The following is a 26217-nucleotide window of genomic DNA, read 5'->3' as shown; positions in this document are numbered from 1 at the left end:
ACTAGCATCGCGGAAGATTTTGAACAACGTTGGAATTTCCCTAACTGCGGAGGAGCCATCGATGGCTAACACATCCGCATCAACCCACCTGCCAACACCGGATCATATTACTACAACTACAAAGGATTCTTCAGCATCGTTCTCATGGCAGTGGTGAATGCCAACTACGAATTTCTGTTTGTGGATGTCGGCAAGAATGGGCGTGCTTCAGATGGTGGATCCTTCAAAAAGACGGCTTTCTACTAGGGATGAGCGGGTTCGGTTCCCTGAGAACCGAACCCACCCGAACTTCGGGGATCCGGGGCGATCCGAGCCCAAGCTCGGATCTCCCTGTCTGCCCCGGATCCCTCTCCCGAGGCAAAACCTCGAGATCTGCTGTCGGATCTCGAGGTTTTGCCTCGAGCGGCCATTTAAAAAAAAATGCCTTTGCCTTTAATGGGCAAAGTGCTGATTGGCTGACAGAGCCGTCTGTCACGGCTCTCAGCCAATCAGCATTATGGTGCTCATTTGCATGTAGCACGGACTCGTGAGATCCGTGCTACATGCATCTGTGTGATTGACAGTGACACAGAGCACAGATGGGTCAGTGAGACCCGTCTGTGCTGCTGTGTATTTCAATGACACAGATGCACGCACGGACCAGGAGATCCGTGCTACTTGCATCTGTGTCATTGACACAGAGCACTAACGGGTCCGTGAGACCCGTCTGTGCTGCTGTGGTAAATAAAAAAAAAAAAACCTGTGTAAAAAGAGAAAAAAATGGCGTCCTCCCCCCCAAAAAAAGAGCAACCAGCCCCGGGCATTAGTGACCCAGTGCTGGGTGTGCTTAAATACAGGGGACAAACGACATAGGGGTCCCCTGTACTTAAACACAACCAGCACCGGGCTAGTCAGAACCAGAGCTGGTTGCCAAAATACGGGGGACAAACGACGTAGGGGTCCCCCGTATTCTGCGCAACCAGCTCTGGGCTCTGATCCGGTCCTGGTTCTGGAAATACAGGGGAAAAAAATGAGTAGGGTTCCCCTGTATGTTCCAGAACCAGCACTGGACTTTTTCTAGCGGGGGGCTGATGCCACAGCCAGGGGAGCCCTTTCACCGGGCCCCCCAGCCGCAGCATCAGCCCTGACCGCTAGTCAGCCCAGGCCGGGGATCCCTGGAGAGCTGGGGACCCCCCCAATAAAGGGGTCACCCTCTCCAGGGCACCCCAGGCCCAGGCTGATAGCCCGGGGCTATCCCCGCCACCCCTGGTGGCGGTGGGTGGCGGGTTGATTGTGTGGTGTGGTGTAAATAAAGAATATCAAACATTGTCTTTACAAGTAGAACTGCAAGTCCCAGCAAGCCTGCCCCGCATGCTGGTACTTGGAGAACCACAAGTACCAGCATGCAGGGCATTAAGGGCCCACTAGTACCTGTAGTTCACCTGTAAAAAAATGTTTAAAAAAAACACAGGACACACACACCGTGACAGTATAAGTTTATTAAACATACATACACACACACACACACACACACATGTACACATACTCACCTATGTAACCCTGTAGCATCGGTCCACTTGTCCGGTAAAGTATCCATAGGGGACCTGTGAAAAAAAACATACTCACCATCTCCTATGCGAGGTTCTGTCCTCTTCGTTCCAAAGTAGGCATCCCCGGACTTGGCAAAAAAAAAAAAAACGAAAACGCGATCCACGAACTTAGTACCGTTCTATAGAACGGTACTTCCCGAATGAGAGCTTAGCGGCGGGGTATCACCATGGAAACCCCGCTGCTAAGCGTTCATTGGCTGAGAGAGGCCATCTCCCGTCTCTCTCAGCCAATGAACGGCTCCCTCCATTGTAGTCAATGCTGGGAGCCGCAAGGTTATTAAAGTTTACCCTGCGGTTCCCACCATTGACTACAATGGAGGGAGCCGTTCATTGGCTGAGAGACGGGAGATGACCTCTCTCAGCCAATGAACGCTTAGCAGCGGGGTTTCCATGGTGATACCCCGCCGCTAAGCTCTCATTCGGGAAGTACCGTTCTATAGAACGGTACTAAGTTCGTGGATCGCGTTTTCGTTTTTTTTTTTTGCCAAGTCCGGGGATGCCTACTTTGGAACGAAGAGGACAGAACCTCGCATAGGAGATGGTGAGTATGTTTTTTTTCACAGGTCCCCTAGGGATACTTTACCGGACAAGTGGACCGATGCTACAGGTTACATAGGTGAGTATGTGTACATGTGTGTGTGTGTATGTATGTTTAATAAACTTATACTGTCACGGTGTGTGTGTCCTGTGTTTTTTTAAACATTTTTTTTACAGGTGAACTACAGGTACTAGTGGGCCCTTAATGCCCTGCATGCTGGTACTTGTGGTTCTCCAAGTACCAGCATGCGGGGCAGGCTAGCTGGGACTTGCAGTTCTACTTGTAAAGACAATGTTTGATATTCTTTATTTACACCACACCACACAATCAACCCGCCACCCACCGCCACCAGGGGTGGCGGGGATAGCCCCGGGCTATCAGCCTGGGCCTGGGGTGCCCTGGAGAGGGTGACCCCTTTATTGGGGGGGTCCCCAGCTCTCCAGGGATCCCCGGCCTGGGCTGACTAGCGGTCAGGGTTGATGCTGCGGCTGGGGGGCCCGGTGAAAGGGCTCCCCTGGCTGTGGCATCAGCCCCCCGCTAGAAAAAGTCCAGTGCTGGTTCTGGAACATACAGGGGAACCCTACTCATTTTTTGTCCCCTATATTTCCAGAACCAGGACCGGATCAGAGCCCAGAGCTGGTTGCGCAGAATACAGGGGACCCCTACGTCGTTTGTCCCCCGTATTTTGGCAACCAGCGCTGGTTCTGACTAGCCCGGTGCTGGTTGTGCTTAAGTACAGGGGACCCCTACGTCGTTTGTCCCCTGTATTTAAGCACACCCAGCACTGGGTTACTAATGCCCGGGGCTGGTTGCTCTTTTTTGGGGGGGTGCACGCCATTTTTTTCTTTTTTTACACAGGTTTTTTTTTTTTTTTTTTACCACAGCAGCACAGACGGGTCTCACGGACCTGTCATTGCTCTGTGCCAATCACACAGATGCATGTAGCACGGATCTCCCGGGTTCGTGCTACATGCAAATGGGCACCATAACGCTGATTGGCTTCCTGTCTGCCACTGCAGTGCCACTCCTAGATGGGCCACGTGTTTGTGCCGCCCCCTTGTGTCGCTTAGCATAGTCATCCAGCTTCCTCGGTACAACCTTTTGGCCTAAAAACAATATTGTGAGGTGTGAGGTGTTCAGAATAGAGTGGAAATGAGTGGAAATTAATGTTATTGGGGTTATTAATAGCGTAGGAACAAAAAAAGGCCCATTTATGTGATTTTAGCGGGTTTTTTTTATTTTTTAAGAAAAAATCCAGATCCAAAACACAAAACCCAGAACCCAAAACACGGAAGGGTGGTTTTGGCAAAACCAATCCAGATCCAAAACACGAAGAAAGATCCAGATCCAAAACCAAAACACAAAACACGAAAAGTGTCCGGTGCACACCCCTACTTTCTACCAGAGACTCGCCAACAAAACCCTCAACCTGCCCTCACTGGACCAGACAAAGCACGGCCTAAATTACGTTTTCGTTGCAGACGAGGCTTTTGCATTACATGAACATGTGATGAAGCCATTTGCACACAGGGGCCTGACCAGAGATAAAAGGATATACAACTACCGTCTATCCCGGGCACGGCACATTGTGGAAAATGCGTTTGGAATAATGAGCAACCGCTTCCGCATTTTCCACACCACCATCAATCTACATGTGGAGAAGATAGACTGGGTCATGATGGCGTGCTGTGTGCTGCACAACTTTCTGCGAAGAAAATCTACTCAACGAGGACCAGTCCCAGCTAGACCAGAAGATGTAGGACCCCTGGAGGACATTGAACATTTGACATCTGTGTCTGCACCAACAACTACAACAACATCCACCGCAGGTGCCAAAGAAGTGAGGGAGGAGTACATGACCTATTTCAATGGACCAGGTGCTGTACCATGGCAGGAGGACTATCTGTGAACTACTGACTAAATTGGACATTTGGGATTTAACAACAAAAACATTAAGGATTTTGGTTTAAACTGTGTCACTACTTACCAAGACTTCTGCAACCTCCTCATCTCCCTCACGCTCAGACATCAAGATGATTGATTCCCTTTGAGGCTCTTGTTCACTGATGAATGACATCATTTGGTAGTACCACAGCGCAGGAGTATATATTTCATCTGTAGCCGCTCCTGATTTTTTGGAGTCATCCACCTTCTTTTTTTCTTTGATGTATACTGTCCTGAGATTTTGTATCTTTTGCCGTACAGTTTTCAGGTCTGCATCAGATATGTATTTTTTTGTATACACCAACAGTTCCTCGAGTGCGGCCAACTTCTGCGACTTATTGTGGTACTTCCGAGAACTGATCTTCCACAGACAGTCTTTCGAGTGCAGGATTTCAATGAATCCTGTAACGAATTCACGTTCAGAATCCATGGACATTATCTATGAATAAGAAAAAAAAGGACATTTAAATATTTGTGTATATAGTTTTGTAAAATGTAATGTTGTTATAGTTCACATTTTTAATGTTTTAATATTTTCTTTTTTACAGGTTTTTAAAGGTTTGTTATGGTATTCTAATCATGTTTTCTTTTACAGGAATGTTATGTGTTTATTGCTTGGTAATATAATGTTTTTCTTTGACAGTATGGGTTTTCCACCTTTGGGCCTGTCGTTGTGGTAGAACTACAGATCCCAGGATGCCCTAAAAATAGTTTCAAAGGTGGGTGGCAGGTCATCCTGGGATCTGTAGTTCCACAACAGCTGGAGACCGAAAGGTAGAAGACCCCCAGCTTGAAATAATGTGTTTTTAAATGTAATGTATGGTGTTTTTTTTTGGAAAAAACGTGTTAATTTATTTATTTGAGGTATTACACACATTGGTTGGCAGTGGGGGAGCTTAATGCATGACCCAGCCACCGCCCGCCTCAATACGGCGGGCGGTGGCTGGGTCATGCATTTATTGCCTGGGGGCACACATTGGGCAGTGGGGGAGCTTAATGCATGACCCAGCCACCGCCCGCCACAATACGGCGGGCGGTGGCTGGGTCATGCATTTATTGCCTGGGGGCACACATTGGTGGGCAGTGGGGGAGCTTAATGCATGACCCAGCCACCGCCCGCCTCAATACGGCGGGCGGTGGCTGGGTCATGCATTTATTGCCTGGGGGCATACATTGGTGGGCAGTGGGGAGCACATATTGGTGGTCAGTGTGGTTGCAAACTGTACAAATACTCACCAAATATCCAACAAAACAAATATCCAGTGTGCAGGCTCCCAAAGTGCGACTGACTTGCTCCATACACGATGCTGCACAAGATGGCGATGGGGCGTGTCCAGGCTTCTGTCAGTCAAATTCTGCATTGTGTGATGAATCGTACGATTCATCGTGAGGAAAAAAACCCTCACGATCGGCGTCGATCGGGTTCATGGTTGGCTAATCTGCCCTACAGCACGGCAGATCAGAAGATGCGATATACGACGAGCGGGGACGCGCATCGGCATCGTGCTCGTGAGTATAAATTCACGATTTGTACTTTTTTTACCCGATTCGTCGTCACGATTCGTCGAAATCGGCCAAATCGTGTAAAATGTCGCTATGTGTGTGGGCACCTTTAGTCCTGCTTAGCATTTAGTAGGTAACTAACAATATTTATATTTACTACAGTATATATACGGTTCCTTATTGATGTAATTATTTCACATTAATAACAGAGGACAGAGAACTAGTACTTACAGTAGCATATAGAAGACCATGCTATTATACACCCCCTACCAGGGGCGAATTGGCCATTACCTTCAGCGGGAAGATTCCCGATGGGCCGATTGGTCTGTGAGGCCGCTTGTCTCCTGTGGCCCCACCCCCTAACCACTAAGTCACTGCTTTCTTACATGACACGCAGCCCGCCAGCTGCCTGTCATACTTAATAGCATGGCCCGCCTATATGGCAAGAAGAGGCAGTGGCTCCAAGTCCAGGAAGAAAGAAGCTGCGCACAAGTGACTCCGTGCACCTCGTAGGTGTCAGAGCAGATCCATGTCCGACAGTAAAGGTGAGTATAGCTCTGCCAAACCCCCCGCTGCTGCTGCTAGTTCCCCGCTACTGCCCTAGTCCCCCGCTGCTGCTGCTAGTCCCCCGCTATGCAGGAATCAGCAGCAGGTGCTGGCAGACAGGAGATTAGCTGTGGGATGAGGCTGTGATGTTAAGGGCTGAGGTGATGTGAAGGGCTGTGCTGTGCTGTGAGGGGCTGTGCTAAAGGGGGTCTGTAATGATGGGCTAGGGTGTGAGGGCCTGTGGGGTGGGAGAGCTGTACTGTGAGAGGCTGTGCTGAGGGGCCCTGCAATGTGAGGTGCTGTGCTGAGGGGCTTAGCTATGCGGGGTACTGTGCTGTGAGGGGCTGTACTGTGTAGAGGGTCTGTGCTATGTGAGGGGCTGTGGTGAGGAGCGCTATTTTGTGGGGGGCAATGGTGAGGAGGACTGCTTTGTGGGGGGCTCTGGTGATAAAGACTGTGTTGTGAAGGGACTGTCATATGAGGGAGACTTTGCTGAGGGGAACTGTGGTGTGAAGGGCTGTGATGAGGGGGCTAAGCTATAGAGGACTGTGCTATGAGGGAGACTTTGCTGTGAGGGGCTTTGCTATGCGGGGGACTGTGCTGTGAGGGGCCTATGCTGTGAGGGGCTATGATGTGCTGAGGGTCTGTGCTATGCAGGCTATTGTGCTGTGAGAGGTTGCCATGTGGGGGCTGTGGTGAGGAGGGCTGTGTTGTGGGGAACTGTGGTGAGGAGGGCTGTTTTGTGAGGGGCTGTCATGAGGAGGGCTGTGTTGTGGGGGGACATTGTGAGGAGTACTGTGCTGTGAGGGGGCTGTCATATGAGGGAGACTGTGCAGAGGGAGGCTGTGGTGTGAAGGGCTGTGATGAGGGGGCTGAGCTGTGGAGGGATGTGCTATGAGGGGGACTTTTGATGAGGAGGGCTGTGCTGTGAGGGGCTATGCTTAAGGGGGCTATGAGGAGTGCTGTGAGGGGAGAGGGTTTTGCTGTGCTGTGAAAGGATGCTGTGATGTGGGGAGAGAGTTGACACTGGGAGAGGAGATGGTGCTGGGGCAAAAATGAGAAGGCCCTGGGGGCAAAGAGGAGCTGGACAGTGGGATATATTGGAGAGACCCAGGCGGATAGTATAGGAGAGTGACAGGGGATGGTGCTGGCAAGATACAGGGGGATGGTGCTGGAAAGAACTTCTGCTGCATGTTGATGACATTGGCTTTTTTCCTACACTGACAGGCGGCTTCCTGACCATGTGATGCGCTGCATGAATAGTGAATACTGACTCAAGCCTGTCCTGGGAGGATCAATTTCTTCAGACGTTCTGTGGTGCAGAGAAATCATATAGGTAAGAAAATACTTATTCACATGCTGTGTTTATTCACTGAAGAGAGTGACTGGGGGCATATCCATCAGCTTCCGGAGCAGTAGGCATGCCCACAGCATGATGAAAACAGGGGAGAAGCTTGCAGGTAAAGCATTTCACACGAGGCCACACCCCTTGTTCCAAAGCCACACCCACTTTTTCAGGCACACGCAGGGCCATAGAGAGCCCTGGCGGGCCCAGGTACAGAGGGGGCGTAGCCTTATAGCGGGAGGCGTGGCCACGCCCCCTCGAGCAAAAAAAACAAAACACTGTCCGCTGCGCGCCAGGTAGGGGGGCACTGTAAGCCCCTCAGCCCGGCGCAAAGCCAGGGGGAGCGCGATCAGATGGATCGCTTCACCCCCGCAGGCAAAGGAGCAGCCATGAGCAGTCTCCCACTGTAGCTCAGCACACGCTGTGTGCTGGGCTGCTATGAGAGAGAGAGAAGGGAGGGGGGAGCGCCGCTGGGCCCCTCAGGAAACCAGGGCCCGGGTAAACAGTACCCACTTCCCCGCCCTCTTGGCGCCCCTGGGCGCGCACACATGGGGCCACTTTCATAATTTTTTCCAGGGCCACTTTAAATTCCCAATCCGCCCCTGCCCCTACCCAGAGTCGTAACTAGACTTTATGGTGCCCTGTGCCAGAAAGAGCATTGGCGCCCCCCTCATTTTTCAAAGGGACATAATGCACCCAAAAAAGGGCCATAGCTTCATGGGGAAGGGCCAGGGAAGAGATAGGAGAGGCCAGGAGATGCTGGGGATGAAATAAGAGGAAGCTACAAGCAAGAATGATAATAAACAGAAATTTGACAGGCCCAAACAGCGCCCCCTGACCTGTGGTGCCCTGTGCGATGGCACCAGCCAGGGGTGTATCTGGGGGTCCGAGTGCCCCTGGCAAAGTAGGGGACTGGCGTCCCCCTTGTTGGCAGTCACTAAACAGACATTCTGGTGGCTGTATGAGCAGCGTTTGACCCCCCTCGACGTTCGGTGCTGATGCTCCTGAGAGATCAACAGCAACACAGACTTTTGACAGACAGAACTGGCCGTGGGTGGCACTGCTGGACGGCACTGGCGCCCCTGGCGTGTGCCATCCTGGCCAATAGGAAGATACGCCCCTGGCACCAGCCGCACTACCCTAGCTACAGCCCTGCCCCTACCCACCCCTGTATAATGAAATATAGCTGAGTTTCCTCTCTCCTCAGGCTCCATCTCTGTACACTGCTACAGTATGTTTGGTGCACATGTCCTCATATGACAGACGGGGCGGGATTCTTCCCAGGAATGCTATAATATCTGCAGCTGACGAGGTATAGTGTGTACAGTATGTTATCTCTATAGGGAGGGATGTGTCTGGTTAGGTGTACAAGCTCAGTTCTGCTCTGTCAGGCTTGCACAGCACATGTCTGGTGCATTGTGTCATATGCATTGCACCTCGGCCTGAGCATCAGAGGAACCTGATCTCTCATGGCATACGGGTATGTTGTGTTTGTAGTATACGTCTATATGCTATAATAAAGTAGCTGTTGTCTGCCTTTGGCTATTGATGAATGCAGTACTGTTTCCTGTGTGTATTCCCTGCAGGGGGCAGTTGCTAAGGTGACCAGCATTCTCCCAGCTCAGCCACAATCACACAGGCTGGTTACTATTCCCACTATTGTACTACAGTATATACGCAGCAGACTGGAGGTGACAGGCAGGAGGGATCCAATACTCTGCATTCTAACCACACATTACACACCCAGCAGTGCTCCGGATCTAACTGTAGAACATACAGCGGGTTCATTTTTCTCTCATTTCTATTTTCCACTGGGAGCCATAGAAGTTTTGGTTAATGCTCTGCATAAAGAGCAACATTTATTTCCGAAAGCTAGAACGTAGTACTTGTTCTTATAGTGAGAACACTGCTGCTATATAGTTCTATCATGGGCCAGCAATGGATTATTCCTTTGTCTTCTGATTCTGAATGAAAGAGACCGATGCTTATTAACAGGAATTAGGTAGGTGAAGAATGATCCCCCGTTTTAAATGCTGTATTTTAATTCCGTAGAGTACAGAAGAGAAGGCTTGTTCCAATCAGTTACATGTGTCATCCATCCAGCTCGTGTTCTGTGGATAGGGGCTGTACTGTGATATTGCATTGTCTCATTTTGCAGCATAACTGATATTTCTGCTTGGCACAGGGAATTAGCAGTCTACTTAACGGCTACTGTATTTTAATACTAAACTAAAATTGGATGTTTACAGTACAAAAAAAAATCTATGTAAAGCTATTTTTATGGTCACATTTTGAACTACATTCTGGATCACATGTTAAATTTCCAGTTAATAGACTCCTTATCGGTATATAAATATACTGGTACAGTAGCAACGCCAAAAAGATAGCAGTAAACTGTACACTCTTGTTTTAATCTGCAAATTGTATAAAATATTTTTGCATTAAAAATATTTTTTATTTCTTTTTTGCCTCTTTTGAAACAAACTAATCTTTCATTAAATGAATTCAGGTTTTAGTTTACTCTTTCATTTGAATTTATATAAAAAGAAAATATTGTAGTTTAGCCAACTTTTATTGACAGTGCAAATGATTTAGACTTAAGTGAAACAGTATAGAGTTTGGAATAATGGAGAATGCACATTTTTCAGCTCTGCATATTATTTGCAATTAGACAACATATCTTTTTTTATACTGACAACACAACAGATCTTTTTTTATACTGACAACACAACAGATCTTTTTTATACTGACAACACAACAGATCTATTTTATACTGACAACACACAAATAAAAACAACAATAAAATTATGCATACAAATAGGCTTAACAATGTTATTGCTTGAGTGCACCCCAGCCCATAGTAAACAATTTTCACATTTTCGATATTGATTTGCTCAGAAAAAGCTGTTTTTTTTCCTTAGTTTACCCAAGATAATTTTTTTTCTCCATATTGTTATAAAATATTTTATACTTATAATTCCTCTTATAGTTACTTACATATTTTTCAGTGCACTCATCATAAACCCCAAACTTAAATGGACATAAGGTCTAAGTACAGCTATATGAAATCTGTATTTTTTACTCAAGGCTACTGGGAGTATGGAAGATATTAGGGGGGAAAGAACTGAGTGTATAGCAGGCAGGTTGCACAAAGGCAATTTTACAAAAAAGATACATACACTCTGTTAAGGTATTGTGAAATCAGTCATGGCATATTTACAGTGTAAACTACAGTAAATAGACTAGTTTGCAGGATTATTGTGTATGTACACTATATTGCTGTTTATGTAGCCTTTGCAGTGCAGTAGCTGTTGTACTTTACCACTGTCTCTGGAAGGCAAAGTAAAACAAAAATGGGCTTTTTATACTTATAATATACTCTCTACCAGTTTGTTTTTAGAGATTTGTGTATTATTTATGCACATTTTGCATTAGGAAACTCACTAATAATGCACTGAGTAAATATCTTACTACATTATCAGATGTCATTAACACATGGAATGTTCATGCTTTTTCCTTATAATAGGGTAACCTGACATCTCTAACAAATAATTAAATATGCCTAAGGGAAACTAATGCATTTCTAAACTCTGTTTATGTGTTTTAGAGTCAATTAAAATGCAAAATCTACTCAATTTATTCCCCTGTAATGTATACTAGTCCTGGCACATGACATTTTCCAACATAAAATGGAACTAAAATCAACTGTATGGGGATGTAGTCTGCAACCCGACGGTCTAAATGCCGACTGCCGGCTTCCAGACTGCTTTATCCCGACTAGGGACAAATGACAGGTGTCTAAATGTAGACGCCTGTAATTTGCCCGACGTCTGGAGACTGCAGCCCGGCATCCCGATCGAGTGGGCGGATGCCGGGCGCCGCAGCGGACAGCCACGGGGGGGGGGAGGAGAGGGTTAGATTTAGGGCTCCCGGGGGGGACTTAGGGTTAGGCACCCCCCCGGGAGGTTATTGTTAGGCTAGGGGGAGGGAGGGTTAGGGTTAGGCACCCTAGGGGGAGGTTAGGGTTAGGCACCCCCCCGTGGGACTTAGGGTTAGGCAGCGGGGAAGGGGGGGATAGGTTTAGGCACTTAGAGGGGGGGTTAGGGTTAGGCACAGGGGGGGAGGTTAGGGTTAGGCACCCCTAAGGAGGGTTAGGTTAGGTTAGTTGATACTTACCTTTAGGACGATCAGGATTTCCAGCGCTGTCGGGTAGACGCTGTCGGGAATTGAACCCGCCGGTAATACATTTCACACCCACTGTGTGTTGTGTTTATAAAATGTTATGTAGCATGCATACTTGCCAACAACATTGTATCTATCTCACATTCTGTAGGTGAGGAGGAACACTTATAATATTCACATACTATATCTCTATTCAGGGGCGTATCTACCCATTGGCCAGGATGGCACTCGCCAGGGGCGGCGGCCAAAGGGGGGCGCCGCCCGGTGGTGTCACCTGCAGCTACGGGGTAGATACGACCCTGTAGCCGCCCGCCTGCACCAGCCAGGGGGAGGCTCGTCTGGGGCACTGAGGGTGCCAGGCCAGGTCCACGATGCTGCGGCTGCCTCCAAGGGGGACAGAGCAGAGACGGAGGTGTTTTCAGGCGAGGGAGCCTGTGTGGGTATGCTGCAGGACCCGGAGATTCGGATGCCCGGAAAGGGAGTGTTGGGAGGAGGGCAGCGTCATGGCTCTGACCCGGGACTCTGATAGCTTGAGCCTCGTTGTATGCCAGGGGCTGGAGCTCCTCCATTGCAGGGCTGCGTCCTCCTATTCCTCGTCCTCTGTGGAGGAGCTGAGCGCAGAGCAGCTGACTAATAAAGTTTTTCTTTACACAAGGCGCGCGTGACGTCATGACGTCACGCACGCCGCATTGCTGTGCTCATTGAGGAGCCTACCGCAGCCACACCACAGCAGGAAGATACGGTAAGTATCTGTGTGGGCTGCGGGGGCTGGATATGGGGGGAGGAGTAGAAGGGGGATGCCTGGGGACACTGAAAAGAGAGTTGGCTGGGGAGAGAGAAGAGGGAAAGGCTGTGAAGAATGAAGGGGGATGCCTGGGGACACTGAAAAGAGATGGCTGGGGAGAGAGAAGGGGAAAGGCTGTGGAGAATGAAGGGGGATGCGTGGGGACACAGAAGGGGTTGGCAGGGGACACAGAAAAGAAAATTCTGGGGACACAGAAAGTGGAAGGCTAATGGCTGGGGACACTGAAGGGGGATGGCTGAGGAGAGAGAAGGGGGAAAGGCTGTGGAGAATGAAGGGGGATGGCTGGGGAGACAGAATATAATTATTCAGAAAATTTGGAGGGAGGGGGGCGCTAGTCCATTATTTTGCCAGGGGCGCACAGACCCCTAGATACACCACTGTCTCTATTGTACATTTCACATGAAACTAACTCCTGAAAACTGCATTAAATATAAAATGATTTGATTGCCACTGTTGTGTTCTAAACGTTAATGCTGCATTTAAAACGTTAAAATACCGAGCAACATATATATCATGTGTTAACATGTGCTACCAGTATTATTCATATACTATTATATTCTAGTGATATAAAGATGTAAAACAATAGCACACACGTGTTGGTATTCATGCATTTTACCAATATTCCTAGTGTTTTGAGTGAACGATCCCTTATTGTTTGCTCTAGGAAGATATAGGGGTCTAAGGCACAGATTTATCAAGGAGTGATATTCTTGTTATCACTTGTTATTAATCTTAAATGGTGCTCCAACCAATTCCTAACTGTCATTTTTCACACTGTAAACTGGCAGTTAGGATCTGATTGGTTGGTACTTTATCATTCTTCACTTTATCCCTCTTCAAGGTTTAGTACATAAACCCCATACTTTTATACAATTGTTCATGGGTAATTCTTTGTAAGGCTTTATTATCCAGATTATCATAAAACACGACACAATATTCAAACTTAAAGCTAGAAATATTACATATCTATACATAATTTACAACGTTCCCAAATGGAAAATTAAAAAAATTAGGCTATGCCGCAACCACCACACCACGTCCATTTCTTATGAACCATAAAGTAATATCCTGTTGTATACAAACTCCGTCTGTTTGACCTCCAGAAATCAGGAATGTCCTACAAAAGATTGACCTATTAGGAAGTGTTGTGCATAGCACAATGTTCATAATGACACACACAATATATGGTATTATACTGAACTAGACAGACACTATTGGCAGCTTATACAGAATTCACGTGTGTGAAATCAAATGATGTTTCAGCTAGTCAGAGCTATTTAAGTATTTGTCTTGAAAAGAGCATTATTGGTATTTTCATGTATTTATACCTTAACAGCATGCTCTATAACTGAAGCTTACAATACAATGTAGTCTATATCCTAATATGCTAATACTTGTTACAGTTTGGTGATGATGATGATGCTGCTGCTACAAAAAGCTTATCACAATAACTCTGGTAAGGTCTACCAATACACAGGCATTACATAATGTAGTAAATACACATGATGAAATCTATGTTTGCAACTTTTAATAGATAAATAAATAGGTGGGTTACAAAGAAATCCATAAATAGTAAAATAAAAATATTAGTAAATGAGACATTATTAACATAAAATCCCAAGTTCCTGATTTGAAAAGTGGGACTCATTAGGCCATAACCAACAAAACCTTGCTAGGCCATCTTTTCATGACTTAAATGTCTAAACTAGGGATGGCCATCGACAAGTAATGATTCATAATCATCGATTGTCTATGGCCGACGTCAAATTCTTTTAGCATTGATGGGAGAGAACCAGATGGTTTCCCTCCATCCAGGGCCAGCCCACCCATTACGCTGAATACGCAGGTGCCTAGAGCGCCAGCCAGCAGAGGGCGCCATGAGTAGCTGCCTAACCGCCACAATTCACTACAAACATTGAGTGGAGTGCAGTGTGCACTAACAGGACCCCACAGGGCTTGCTTTTTACCTCTGCCCGCTCCCGGGAGCCGTGATGCTGCGCAGCCCATAAAGTGTGTGATGGTGGGAGACGGGTGAGGAGTCGGTGATGTCTGAGGCCAGTGTACGGAAGCAGGGTGGGGCCGCAGGTAGTACATGTCACCGGTGTGCCTCGTAAAACACTGACCGAGCAGGCGGGAGTCGCATTCCCTCACCTGTCCTGGCACCCAGCCTGGGGATACCGGCCCTCCTCCTCCGGGACATCAACCTAGCACTCGGACTGCGGGGGAGTGGACAGATGGGAGTGGTGCAGTGGCTGCTCATCCTCCCTGTAACTGCAGCCACTGAGGCCAATTCTGTCTTCCCAGCATTTTTATATACAGTACAGTCATCTATCATCATACAGATCATAGCTGCAGTCATTGTGTCACCTATAGATCTGATCTATGTACAACTGCTGCCCCTTATAGACCTATACAGCTACACAGGGCAGACTGCTGTCACCTGTAGACCTCACCTATATGCAAAGTGAGGTAGATAATAGTATGCTGCGCTGTGTATATGTAAGCAGCTCAGTGTAGTTCGATTTAGACAAGGTATTAGGATGACTGAGCGCTAAGTACTATTGTTAGTTAATTCCTATTGATCTAGATTAAAAATAGTAAATAAAATAAGTAAAATAATAATAATAAAAAAACGCTTAAAAAACCCAAAAAACTAATTTTTTTAAATGTATTTATTTTTATTTATTAATTAATTAATTTATTTTTTTAAATAAATAAATTTTTAAACAGTTTTTTTTGTGTTTTTTCAATTATTTTACTTATTTTATTTACTATTTTTAACATAGATCAATAGGAATTAACTAACAACAGTACTTAGCGCTAAGTCATCCTAATACCTTGTCTGACCTATATGCAGATGCACTGGGTAGGCTGCTATAACCTATAGATCTGTCCAATATATTGCACAGGGAAAGCTATCACCTATAGACCTGAGCTATATACAGCTGCACAGGGGAAGCAGCTATCACCTATAGACCTGACCTAAATACATTTGCACAGGGGAAGCAGCTATCACCTATAGACCTGACCTATATAAAGTTGCACAGGGGAAGCTGCACTACTCAGACGTCCCTAGTATAGTGACTTACATTATTCCACACACCATAATACCCATTACACATTATGCCACACACTGTAATGCCTATTACCAAAGTGCCACTTACATATTTGCCCGACACCATTTTATACCCCACAGTAAGGCTTCTAATTAGTTTAAAATTACCTGCTCATTGTCAGGGGTTACATGCTTGTTACCATGGGGTTTCATGCTCATTGCCAGGGGGTTTCATGCTTGTTGCCATGGGGTTTATGCTCATTGCCAGGGGTTACATGCTTGTTGCCAGGGGTTACATGCTCATTGCCAGGGGTTACATGCTTGTTGCCACGGGGTTTATGCTCGTTGCCATGAGGTTTATGCTTCTTGCCATGGGGTTTCATGCTCGTTGCCGGGTGGGTCTATGCTCGTTGGCAGGGCGTTTATGCTCGTTGCCAGGGGATTTCACGGGAGAAGATGTAGCTTTCAGCAACTTCTCCCGGCAACGCCAGCGTTCCCGGTGTCGGGAATGCTGTGTGCATTACGCTGGCCTAACAGACACTAGAGGTCCAGTAGGACCTCTAGCATCTGTCTCCTCCTAGGTGGCGGCCATTTTTGGATGGCCGTTTTCAGCAGAGTCCTTGCGGACGGCTAGTCCGCATGGAATTTGCTGAAAATGGCCATCCAAAAATGACCGCCGCGAAGGAGGAGAAAAGCACTAGAGGGCTAGTAAGGACCTCTAGCATTTGTCTCCTCTTTGGCGGTGGGCATTTTTGGATGGCCGTTTTCTGAGTCTGCAGCCCCCAAGCCACCTCGAGTCAGTTTTTTTCACCCCCTGCAATCTGGCACCCGGCGCACGTGCACCTCTAGCCCCCCCCTAGTTGCGGCCCTGACTATACTTTCCTTTGTCAACAGATTGCAGTAATCGAATGGGGCAGTAAGGAATCAGAAGCTGCTTTAGGTTCCTTGGGCCCTGGTCATGTAGAGATTTGACATAGTAACATAGGTGTTGCCTATAGCTAGAATCTCTGCTAGCCTGCAGGTATGTGAACAAAGGCCTTTTTGGAACAAATACGCTTGTGTGCACATTTAAGCCCAGGCATAATTAAGGCATGAAAAATATATACTGTATATATTTTCAACTCTGCTTCATTTAATAAAAAAACAACATAGAGCAAATACATTAATTGCAAACTGTTAGTCAAGGGCAGGGCCAGCCCACCCGGAGGTCACGAACAGGACCCCCAGGGCTGACCCTCCACTCTACCTGCCGTCACTGGTGGCTCCTCTTCACACAATAGGGCAGTAGAAGCGGGCTGCGGCACCTGCTCCTACTCCACGAAGGCCATGCACGCTGTGAGTGGGAGCAGTAAGCATGAGCCGGATGAAAAAGCATGTTGTTAAGTGTTATGACCCTGTGATGAGACTGTAGGTATGGTATAGGGAAGCAATACCGTATATATATGGCTTTTCCCACAAGACCACGCCCCTTAAACATAACTCAGGGGGCGCAAAGAAGAATATTCGCTTACCAAAAAAAATGGGCTCTTGCCGGCCCTGCCTCCATCGTTGGCACAGCATAACAGAATGTTTTTCTTTTTTACAAGGTGCAGGCACAAGGTGCTGAAACCCGAGAAAGCCTCACTCCCAGGTTCTGATTGGCTCAGTCAAAGAACAGGGATGACCATCGGTTGGCGAAACCATTGATGGTCATCCATTGCATAGTTGTTAGCCATCTATGGCCACTTGCTACACCGCCATTGATGGTAACCATTGATGGTAACCACAGTGATGGCCATCCCTAGTTTAAACCAGGGTCCCTCAAGCTGTTATGGAACTACACATCCCAGCATGCCCTGCCACAGTTTTGCTAGTAGGACATGCTAAAACTGTGGTAGGGCATGCTGGGATGTGTAGTTCCACAGCAGCTAGACAGTCGCATGTTCAATACCTCTGGTGTAAACTATACCTAGGCCTCTTGTTTTTTTCTGGTTACTTTTATTTAATGTTAAATAAAAGTAATCAGATAAAAGGAATGTACAAAAAAACAGTTCTAAACATGACTTCCTCTATTTAGACATTCATTTTCCAGTGTCTTATCCGTACAATATATATACAGTATCTTGCTATTTTACTTTTCTTATATCCAAATGGATTAGTCCCAGGCACAGGTGTTAATTTTATGCATTTACTGTGTTTTCTGGGTTTGGTATATTTTGTCAACATTCATCATCGACAATGATGAAATGTCAACATGATTGGAATGTTGACAAAATGTCCCTGGTGGTCTAGTGGTGATTTACGTGGTACGGCGGCTCCAGTGGTGTCGTTGTGTCTTCTAGATCCATCAGTGAGGTCCTGGTGACTTCTGGTGGATCTTGCGTGACTTCCAGCAGTGAGTATTGCTGATTCTAACCCAGGGGCGTATTAAGAGAGGAGGGGGCCCCGTCTGACCATAGCAGTAGACTCTGAGCACTGGTCTGTGCTCAGAGTCTACTGCGCATGTGCAGGTCACCGGGAAAATGGTGCGGCCACCATTTTCCCGGCAATTTCCTCACAGTGCATGTGCAAAACACCAAAAAAATGGCCACAACAGTCATTTTCCAGGCGTTTTATATAGGGCTGCAACAGCTGACACAGGACTTCGGAGAGGTGAGTATTAAAAAATATGGGTGCACACCCTGCACCTATTATAGATACGCCCCTGTCTTAACCCCTAACCCTTACGCTAGTGCCTAACCCTAACCTCTCCTCCCAGCCTATCCCTATCTCTCCTCTGCTGGTTTGTGCAGAATGTGAAATGTCAACATTCTGCAGGTGCGGACTTGTTCAATGTCGATGTTCTAACAATCTTGACATACAATTTTCGACATTATGACTACATCCCGTATTTTCTTAAAGCCCAATTAGTATTCTGTATCACGAATGTCCAGAAAAATAATGTAAATGAATTTAGTCGTTTTCCAAAACAATTGTGTTTGAGCCCAAAAAGTTCTGTTTATGAAGCCACCAAAAACATTATCTCCAGCAAAAGCAGCTGGCTTCACTTTTTTTCTTATTTATGGAAGGTTACTGCCAATATTATGCTCGCTGAGTATCTCCAGTGGTAGGCATCACTGAGGGTCTTTGTCTTTGCATGGGGAAACTGGGTATCACCTATTTAACAAGGACAGCAGTGGTAAAAGTACCAATACTGTCCTCCAATGTGTCAGCGTCAGCAGTCTGCTCTCTGGATGCAGGCAGTTCCCAGCTCCTGCATCATCCTTTTTTCTGCTGCCAGAGTGACTGATGTCTGGCAGTCAGGCACCTGTGAGGAGGCATCATTGATTCTGGCTGCTGGAAACAAAGAAACCGGACTTTTGGGCACCTGTGCAGTGGTGTTAATACGGCAATTGTACACAACAGTTGTCACAACGGCGCATGATGGCTCTAGTGGTGGCAAGGTCAGCGAGACTTCTTGATGATGTTGTCTGACTGGAGTTAGGAGAGAAGGTACCTAATTAGAGGGGCCCTTCAAAACGTTGAAGCAAATTATATTGATTATTGGTGACATTTATCTTCACTCTATGGGTGAATGATCGTCATCGATATGGCCTCAGTCACCCTGTTGCACGACTTGTTTTTTCACACAGTGGAGGTAGAACATATGCTTCTTGCACAGGTGTGTACTAGGTGTTATACCACACTCAGGGATAAAGGGGAAGGGAAAGATAGGACAACACAGATTGGTTGCTCACCATTCCAGTTTTTTGTCAACTTGCTAGACGATCTTGGCTCCACCTGAAAATGTACCCATCCCACACGACTACCTACGCTTATGACTGTAGTGTGTCACCCCTCTAGAACACAACTAGGTGGCTAAATATAAACACAGGCCTTAACTTATACTAGCCTAGTGAACTCAACCCAGAACAACAATAAAGTAGTTATAAAATATAATGTACTAAGGGCCTGATTCAGACCTGGTCGCTATGAGCGTACGCTCGCTTGATGCGCATGCAAATATTTGAAAGTGACACGGAGGGGAGCGATCGCTCGCCAAGGCATAAGCACGCTCATCTTACCTGTATGAGCATTCACTTTGTGTTTGCAGACTCCCCTTAGCGAATGCCGAGATGTCCACTGCCCCACGTCATCTCCTGGAAGTTTGTGAAAACATTGGTACATCGACCACTATCGGATGTGAACGCAGTGCTTGTGGTAGCTTTTTTCTACCGCAAACATTGCGAGGAAAACAGAGGAAATAAATGGCTAGTGATGTGTACAATGACGCTGCCTGCTAATTATGCACGCCTCTAAAATGTTGTTGAAACACTGAGGCACGCCTGCGTTCGCACCTCCACTCCCGCGTTTTTACTGTACTACCCCTGTTACCACCCACAAACGGCCACTCCTGTCACTCACTCTGCTGGACTGGCTTTGCTGTGCGAGCGAGGGATCTGCGAACGCACTGTGTAGTTTGCGCATGCGCAGATTAGCAACCATCGGCAATAGGAAGCGCACCGCGGATAGCATCCGGGTCTGAATCAGGCCCTAAGAACTCAAAACTATCAGAAATGACACAGTAAGCTTCATATACTCTAACAGCAATACCATCCTCAATAACAATACATACATAAATATATCCAAGCAATAATATTTATTGATTCACATACATTTATGTCAATGTCATGTGTCTGCCTTTTGCAACATATTTACAGCCATTAATCCCTATTAGGCCACTGTCCTTAAGAATTCAAGGGTAAGGAACGGGTACAGGAGTTGAGTAGGCCCTATGCACCTAAAGGCCACAAAGGTAGCATAGGAGCAGGAGAGCTCCTTCACACTAGCATAGTCCAACTGGAGCCCATAAAATCTGTGCTATCTTTCTTTCAAGTTAGGCCTTCCTAGTTGTAGCCCAGGGGCCTAGTGCCAGTATCTCCTCAGGCATAGTGCCCACCTACTAAGTCCAGCCTCCCTACTTATAATATGAGGGCCTAGTGCCCAGCACCACTCGAGCCTAGTGCCTGCCTTCTATGCCTAACCTCCCTACTTATAATATGAGGGCCTAGTGCCCAATGTCTCCTGGTCTAATGACCACCTGCTATGCTCAACATTACAATTATAATATGAAAGCCTAGTGCCCAGAACTCCTTGGGCATAGTTCCCATCTATTATTCCAGATGGCCTAGTGCCGATAAGCCCAAGTGGTCTAGTAGGAATGTATACAGGTCTCCACTAGGGCCCTACCTGTCCAATGTCTTCAGCTGAACCAGTCCAGTTTTTGCCAATGCTTCCTCTTCATCTGTGCTCCACAGAGTTTACCCAAGAGATGATGTCTTCTGTACCCTTGGGACTTCTGGAGCTCTTCATCTGGGTCACGGGACTCCCCTCAACTCTATGGCTTTAAGAACTCTTCACTTGAGCTGTGGTACCACTCTCAGGGCTTCTTGGAAATTTGGTCCTAGTCTTCACTTGAATGGCAGATGCTTCCCCAGGCTTCCGGCATCTTCCTCCACTGTAATCACTGCAGCTGCATCTTCTTTGTTAATCCTGCCATCTTCTCTCTGCAGGACCTTGCTCTAACTCCTCTTCCATATGCTCAACCATCGCACTGCCTGCAGCCTGCAGACATCTTGCGCTGGGAAAATATAAGCTAGCTCTAGGAGTGGGGCCCTGATTGGCCTGCAAAGAGCCACCATTGGCTTGCTGGTGGTGCCATATTTGAAATTCCTACCCAATTGGCAAGGCCTCCATTCGGATTCAAGCCCACCAGACTGGAATCGGGGCAGCGACAGAGCTCCATCACCATATATCCACGTGACACAATCATTATCATTATGTTAGCATGGTAATAGTAGGAGACGGTAAAAGAAAAAATGCTTTATTACTAAAATAAAGCATATTTCTTTTGTTAATTAAATGTATTTTTTTCTGCTTTTTTATTTCTTTCAAGTTTTACATTTTTGTGGATTTAACTCCCTTGCAAAATTTCTGAGGACCTCAGAAGAAGAGTTGAGATGCTCATCAGGCTGGAAAAGGTTACAAAATCATCTCTAAAGAGTTTGGACTCCACCAATCAACAGTCAGGCAGATTGTGTAAAAATTGAGGAAATTCCAGACCATTATTACCGTCCCCAGGAGTGGTATTGCGCAAAGAGCAAGGTCACAAAGGAACCCAAGGTAACCTCGAAACAACTGAAGGCCTTTCTCACATTAGCTAATGTTCATGAGTCCACCATCAGGAGGACACAGTGCATGGCAGGATTGCAAGGAGAAAGCCACTGCTCTCCATAAAGAACATTGCTGCCCGTCTGCAGGTTGCTAAAGATCACTGGACAAGCCAGAAGACTACTGGAACAATGTGGACAGATGAGTCAAAAATAGAACTTTTTGGTTTAAATGAGAAGCGTTATGTTTGGAGAAAGGAGAACACTGCATTCCATCATAAATACATCATACCGTCTGTGAAACACGGTGATGGTGGTATCATGTTTTGGGCTTATTTTGCTGCATCTGGCCCAGGGCGACTTGCCATCATTGATGGGACAATGAATTCTGAATTACACCAGAATATTCTTAAGGAAAATGTCAGAATATCTGTCAATGAGCTGCAGCTCAAGAGAACATGGGTCATGCAACAAGACAACGACCCAAAGTACACAAGTCATTTGACCAAAGAATGGTTAAAGAAGAGTAAATGAAAAGTTTTGGAATGGCTACATCAAATTCCTGACCTTAATCCAACCGAAATGTTGTGGAAGGACCTGAAGCGAGCAGTTCAAGGGAGGAAACCCACCAACATAACAGAGTTGAAGCTGTTTGTACAGAGGAATGTGGTAAAATTACTCCAAGCTGATTTTCAGGACTAATCAACAGTTACCAGAAATGTTTAGAAGCAGTTATTGCTGCACAAGGGGGTCATGCCAGATACTGAAAGCAAAGGTTCACATACTTTTGACACTCACAGATATGTGATATTAGATCATTATCCGCAATTTAAAAAAATGAGAACATCTAATTTTTTTGGTCTCATTTGTTTGATTTGGTTCTCTATCTACTTTAGGGACTTGTGTGAAAATCTGAGGTAGTTTTAAGCCAAATTTCAGCCGAAATTTAGAAAATTCTGAAGGGTTCACAAACTTTCAAGCACCACAGTATATAGACCATACTACTGTAGCTGTCCTAAAATACCCCTTCCTCCATCTGTAAGAAGCACTGGAAGCATTGATGTACTGAGGGATTCTTGCTCTAAGTGGGGAAATCAATTGTCAGCGAAGGGTGCGAATTGCTGCTGCATTTAAATGCTCATCTCGTACCCTTCTCCCGGCCAGCTGAATGCCCTATTCAAACAAAGCCCTATGGGGTAGCTCTAGCAAACACTTTTGTGCTAGATCCCTGAAGCGCGGCGACTGCCGTAAAGTGAGGCAGCTGATGTGCAGATTCGGAAGGCCAAAAGTATTCGCCCTTAACTGAATTCCCCCCTAAATGCACTTAGCTCTGCCTTTTTTGCTTAGCTTGCAAGCTGTGGGTGCAGCAGAGTCTTCAGTCCCCTTCTTGGGCTTCAGCCCTTCCAGCACTTCTTACTTACATGGAGTGCTGACAAAGAGGAGAGTGATGAACAGTGATATGTAATAGTAATAGGGAATTGATAACAAATGGGTACACCCTAACCTACATTTCAGTAACTCCGCAGGCATTTATATAAAATACAGTTGAATTATAACATAACATACAGTATGACAACCTGTCATTTAATATTATAAATATATCCAATGTAGAAATAATTTAGGAACACTCACTAAGAATTATTTAAATTTGCTTAGTGACTACAGTATTTTATTTTAATGCTACCACTACCTACAGATGAATGCGTTAACATAAAATTTACTCCATTTTTCACTTATATTATTAAATGTTGATCATAATGAAAAATAATCAAATCTAATAGGTTAAAGAAAAGTGCTTCAAACCCCAGACATTTACTGTGAGTGTTTACTTGTCTCCTACCTAAAATATTTCCATATTAATGGATGTTAGTCAATAGTCACTGATAGACAGAAGTGAGTGTCTAAATCCAGGGACAGCAATGTTTAGGACAAAGACAAATCATTTCACTTGTTACATATAGAAAACTATGTTGCATATGTTACTTATGCCAGTTTTTTCGTAACGTACAATATCCGCATGCATACTTGCGAAAAGATGTAGAATGTAAGCTCTCACGAGCAGGGCCCTTTTCCCTCATGTGCTTCTCCTTCCCTTACTAATATGATCGTCTACTCCAAACTCCCCATAAGGGTACCTAACACTCAGCTGCTGACGCCCTGCTGTGTTTTTGAGTGTTATGATCGCTATTGCAGCAATGTTTATAAACTATGTCCTTGTCCTGCATTGTTGTACTGTAAGATGCTGTTTTCTTGTTTCCTCATTTGTTTATGTACTTTGTGATGCGCTGAAGAACTCTTATGGCACCATATAAATAAAGTATAATAATAGTAACAGCACAGACATGCATATACACCTGTAAATTCTGTATTGTGTGCAAGGGCCTGAGACAGGTGCCATTACACACTGATGATGATGATGACGATTGCCAGCACTTGTTAACTGCTTCTGATTAGCTGATTCACTGCTTAAGCTGATCACTTAGTTGCTTTTTGTGTAGCTTATGTAAGCCTGATGTAAACATATCCAACAAGTGCAGACCTGCAGATTTTTAGATCTAGGGTGAAAGTACATTCAGACTCAATATAAGGCCCTTTATATTTTTGTTTTATGTAAATGCAGATAAATATTTCAAATATTTGTTATTTTTTGAATTGACTGTTTTACACATATTAAAAATGTTACGTGCATTGTGCATTCCTTGGGTCTAGATGAAACAAAGGACATCTCTGGTGTAACGTGTTGGAACATTTCCACTGTTAAAAACACACCCAGAAAAATAGCAACATTTTCAAAAATGTGCAGTCTCCACAATTAATTGATCATTTAAGTAGATTGTTTTGTAAAATGAAGTCCAATTTTTGTGTAGCTGGTGTATCTATACTGTAGAGGTTATGAAGGCTCCCATCCACCAAGATTTACCATTTCCATTCAAATCCGTTCACTTTGATATAAGAAAAACCCTGAAGAGACTGCATTATTATGTAATGACCTAGCTCTCATTGCATAGACGGTTTGCATAAAAGAAGGTGTAAGTAGGTGATGTAATAAATCAATTATTATGCAGAATAATGAAATTCAAAGGCTGTAAACATGCCACGTAAAACTTGTCAGAATATTCATTAGAACTGAGACCACCAGCAGCAATGACAGATTTATGAGTCTACTATGAGGTTTTATGAGTTGTTTAGTTTAGCAGTTGTTATTAATGTGACACAATAGGTTATATTCAATAGACGCCTTTAGGATTGTTAAGTCATCTGCTGACAATTGTTTCTCGCAGTTGCTGTTGTAAATACCTCACAGTCGCAATGGAGAAGTATGAAAATCTGGGTCTGGTGGGAGAAGGCAGCTATGGGATGGTGATAAAGTGCCGACACAAGGAAAGCGGCAGGATAGTAGCCATCAAGAAATTCTTGGAAAGTGAAGATGATAAGATGGTTAAGAAAATAGCAATGAGAGAAATCAAATTACTTAAGGTAAGAATTTTGCTCTCTGATCCTTCTTCTTCACAAGAGGTGATGTTTAAAAATAAATTACTTTTGTTGAGAACAATTAGTTACCTGGAGGAGATGATCAGTCAGTAATTTAATGTATGATTCCAGCTAATAGTCATCTATAAATATTACTATTCTGGTATGCTTAAATTTACTCTTCAAAGAAACATCAGACAGTGTGGTCAGACCTTGTCATCTGACGCACAACTGGCTGCATTCGCATCAATACGACCACCTCAGTTAAGTGGTTAAGGACAGTGCACGTCTTTGCACCATCCCAGCTAGTTAGATGCACTTCTCCCCATGTTGAAGAGCTCTGCCATTACCACACTGCAAGGCTGCTCAGAATTTTGGGTAGTGGTGTATTCAGCCTCCTTTTCAAGATTAAACGTGGCTCCTGAATGGACATGAGCTTTAACCGATTGACTTACTAGCTATAAAAAATGATATATCAGTACGGCGCTGTCACTACGCTGCTGGTTCAAAATGAGGTAGTCAGCCTCCTATAGAAATAAATACAGAATGATGAAGATGAACCGCGCTGAGTGTCACTAAATAGTGAAAAGATGAACCATTCAATATGAATTAATGAATAATACATATGATATCATAAATACAATTGCATTTGTTATTGTGTGATTAATTACGGCTTAGTTGACATATTCAAGGATTATTTATTGTAAAAAACATATATTAAAAAACATTTTAAAAGGAAACAATTAGTAATTCTCAATAAATAGAACTTGCAAATGCAGGTTACATTAGAAACACCAGAAAGGTATTATATGAATAAAAATCCTTCAGCTGTACAAGATGAAATGTGGGTATCCAAATGAATATGAACTAGTAGAGTATATTGTCACTAGTAAAATTGGGATCCGGATTATTGTCCAGCTCTTAGTATAATTACCAGCCTTAATTGGATCATCACGTCCTGAATGTTAGGGCAATATTGCAGTCGGCGTGGTTCCAAAATGATAAAGTCCGCTGGATACTGGTTGTAGATGCCGGTCCGGAAGAGATGATATTAGATCCAAATTGGAATGTAGTCAATATAGGGGAACGCCAAACGTGTTTCGATGTGGAA

At 45.2% G+C, this 26217-nt stretch overlaps 1 protein-coding gene across 1 annotated transcript in view; it reads left to right on the top strand.

Moving 5' to 3' along the window:
* Positions 1-9155: 9155 nt before the first annotated feature.
* CDKL2 (cyclin dependent kinase like 2) overlaps positions 9156-26217 on the top strand; it is a 98579-nt gene continuing 81517 nt past the window's right edge. The window contains exons 1-2 of the mRNA XM_088448881.1: positions 9156-9467; positions 24917-25112. Of these exons, the coding sequence (XP_088305007.1) occupies positions 24945-25112 (168 nt within the window). The 5' untranslated portion in view covers positions 9156-9467; positions 24917-24944. The remainder of the gene's footprint in view (positions 9468-24916; positions 25113-26217) is intronic.

This window comes from Taudactylus pleione, unplaced genomic scaffold (assembly GCF_031769625.1).
Source record: "Taudactylus pleione unplaced genomic scaffold, aTauple2 ptg000471l, whole genome shotgun sequence".
NCBI lineage: Eukaryota > Metazoa > Chordata > Amphibia > Anura > Myobatrachidae > Taudactylus > Taudactylus pleione.
The sequence above is the reverse complement of the archived record's forward strand: the minus strand, read 5'-3'. Positions and strand labels throughout refer to the sequence as shown.